This window comes from Olea europaea, unplaced genomic scaffold (assembly GCF_002742605.1).
Source record: "Olea europaea var. sylvestris unplaced genomic scaffold, O_europaea_v1 scaffold1060, whole genome shotgun sequence".
NCBI classification, from domain to species: domain Eukaryota; kingdom Viridiplantae; phylum Streptophyta; class Magnoliopsida; order Lamiales; family Oleaceae; genus Olea; species Olea europaea.
Window position 1 is genome coordinate 171,233 of NW_019227948.1, and position 3,355 is coordinate 174,587.

The window sequence follows — 3,355 nt, forward strand, 5'->3', positions numbered from 1 at the left end:
GTTAAATATCCGAATGAGTATCTGAATCGAGAACTAACAGGTTCGATTTTGTTTGGTTCTCGGTTCTAGTTCAAGAACCGAATTTTCGTAATTTATTTATTTTTAAAAAGCCAAATTACTTTTTTCTAAATAAAATTGTTAATTAGTTAATTTAACTCAAATCCAAAAATATGATTTTTCTATTTCTAATTTTCAGTCCAAGCCCAATTTAATTAAATTGACCTAAATTTTATCCAAATATATTATTCTATCGTAGTGCTGTTTCTATCGTTCTGAAGAAATCAAATTGAAACTTGACAGCACATCTCTTAATTATTTCAAGCTCGCTATCGTCTTCTTCCTGTGATTTTAACAATCAAATTTATGAAGAGGTAAAGAGAGGCGCAAAAGACATATAAGATTGGATTACGTTATTTTGTAAGAGCTAAAATTAAACATATCATTAGTTGAATTAATATAGCTTTGTAAATATTAAAAAAAATAATTATAATATAGAACTTGGGAACCAAATGGAATGAAACCAAACCAAATTGAACCAAATGGAGTCGAACTCGAACGGTTCCATAATTAAATTTGGACCTGACAGTTCAACTTACTAAATACCCAAAAATTTTGGGTTCAAGAACCGAACTGAACAAGACCATGCCAACCCCTAATTCTTTCAACAAATGGGTGAAATAACACAATTTCTTTATTGAATTGATAAAGCACCTAGGACGACCGACACACGAAATAGAAAATTTAGCTTTATTATAAAATGTAGCATTATAATTATTTTGTTACCAACGACAAATTTATTTCAAAGAAGTTTCTGTGCATCCTAGGATTGCTACCGATGAAATATTGATTTTAAACTGATATTGTAGTCCTTTCATTAGAACCTATTGGAAAAAAATAAAAATAAAAAAAAATGTCCCAGATTTAGCCAAAAAGAAAATGAAAATTAAGCATTGAAAATTGCCAAGACAGACATCGATGACCCCTCTACAACTTGGTTTAGGAGTTGTAAAGTTGTGTTCATAGATTAAATCCCACGTTGTTTCCTTAGTCACCATGGGGAACACTCACTGGTGAGTACAAAGAAATGTCCAACAGCTTTTCTAAGACCCTTCATGTCTGGTTCCTCAATATCCGATTCCATTGGCTATATTATTATTATTATTTTTTTATGACCGTAGGTGTTCGAGCTAACTTACGCGCACATCCACTAATCTCACAAGGCATGAAATTTACAGTCGGGTACTCACCTGTGGCCATGAGGGAACTCGAGCTGGTGATCATTGGGGAGCAAATCCAAGATTTGACCGATTTTATTGGCTATATTATGTTTTTCTATCACATAAATCCAATCCAATTCAAAAGAGCAAGCTAAACCAATATACAATTCTTTATGCATTAACATACCCGTTATATTTTTCCAGTGAGTTCACTTTTAAGGGAACAAGTAAAATTTTAACACAACTTAGAATAATCAAATTTGAAAAATGAATAAGTTAATTTACCAATACATAATATGTCTAACTTCTAAAGTAAAGAACTTTTTTTATTATATTATAGAGAAAAACAGACTTAGAATTAACTAATTAAGGTTGACTTTATGGGGAGAATGGAAAAGTTTCTTGAAAAATTCCAAATCCCCCAATTTTCAACTCTAGAGGTTAATAGTTAGAGGAAGTTTTACTCTCTGTATCACCTTCTTTCTTTCAATTTTTATTTATTTTTTTTTTTTTTGGGAGCATGTCCTATCATGTGATAGAGCATTTTGCAAAAGACATATTTTCTTATCTACTTTCTTGAATTTGTATTAGGGTCATTTTTTTTTAATTATCCTGCATCATTAGTTGTTTCATGCCAAAAAAGTTGTAAATTCACGAGAAAATCATTCCTGTGAAATATTATCTATATTTTTCGATTGTCTAATTCTCTTTTTAACTTCCACTCCTACCAAAGAACAATTGGTCTTTCCAAGTTAAACAAACTTGGCCATTGATTTAAACAGTCAGAATGTTTACACCTCGTAGATTGTCAAATTAGTTGTACAAAATTATTGTACAAATTATTTAACTTAAAATTGAGAATTTCATGAATTATTATTGATTAAAATTTAATTGTTAACTTTGACTTAGATTAAAATTAAAATTTTAATTCTTAGGAGGATAAATGGATAATTTTACAACATTCAACAATAATTGTACTTGCCAAGTACGCCTATCTGTGCCCAGTTATGCTACATGTATAATCAGGATTGACAACCTCAATTGATAATTGCACACATGATAAAAGGGCCCACATTGAAGAAAAAAATCGTGAGCCATGCTAGAGGTATAGCCTCATTTACATGGAGGTTGACAAACTCCTCACAACAGAGAGGGCCCGCACTTTTTTTTTTTTTTTTAATTGAAGCGGCCCCCTTGTTGTGAGTGAGTGTAATTTGTACAATCCTACTAGGACTGAACAAATATCAAAATCCAAAAATCGTGGATCCTCCACCCGTAAGCAGATTGTTAATTGGAATTATCAATCCTGATCATACAACTGGGATAACTCATCTGTGCCTCCCAGTAGCTTTTGTACGTGTCTGTACACTATATCTGCTATTTAAACCCTCCATCTCTCTTCAAATATCCCAAAAGCTCATCCTCTCTCTAAAATTAATTTAAAACAATACTGAAAATTTTCTTGAGAGAATGAAGAGTTTGAGACGGAGGCTAGCAAGAGTAGCAAATTCTTCACAGTATTATCTTTTCCGATCGGAGTCGAGGATGAGACGCCGGGGGTCTGTGTCTTTCCGGAAGAACAGCGGTATACCGGAGGGACACTGGCCGTTGTATGTTGGCGAGGAAATGGAACGCTTTGTTGTGAGTGCAGAGCTTTTGAATCATCCGATTTTTGTAAAGCTTCTGAATAAATCGGCACAGGAGTACGGTTATGAACAAAAAGGTGTTTTACGGATTCCCTGCCATGTGTTCCTCTTCGAGCGAGTGCTGGAGGCTCTGAGCATCAATGGCGGAGTTTCAGATTCACGTGACCTCCAGGATATACTGAGTTATCTTTCTGATGAATTCCGGTAGTGAATACGAATCAATGGAAGAACAGATTAACAGAAGTAAAAAGTAATTAATTCATTGAATTTGGAGTATCGTCGCCATATGCTGATGAATGATGATGATTTTTTGCAATTAGAACAGTTTTTTCCTCCTTTTTTCCGATTTATCCTTTGTAAATACGTTGTGATCATCAACGAATTAAGTGGAGTCGTCTCAGATTTTAGGGTTTTTGATGAATCTGTTTAGGCAACTGAGGTGGAATGTGAGAGAAACACAGAATGATATTGAAAATTACGACTTTTTTTTTT

At 33.3% G+C, this 3,355-nt stretch overlaps 1 protein-coding gene across 1 annotated transcript; it reads left to right on the forward strand.

The window, feature by feature from the left end:
* Window positions 1-2,448: 2,448 nt before the first annotated feature.
* LOC111373000 (auxin-responsive protein SAUR71-like) lies at window positions 2,449-3,355 on the forward strand. Its single transcript, XM_022995447.1, has one exon. It carries the CDS (start codon window positions 2,688-2,690, stop codon window positions 3,069-3,071), a length of 384 nt encoding a protein of 127 aa, XP_022851215.1. The 5' UTR covers window positions 2,449-2,687; the 3' UTR covers window positions 3,072-3,355.

Coding starts and splice junctions, on each gene's coding strand:
- LOC111373000 (XM_022995447.1), top strand. CDS start 2,688: ATGAAGAGTTTGAGACGGAGGCTAGCAAGAGTAGCAAATTCTTCACAG.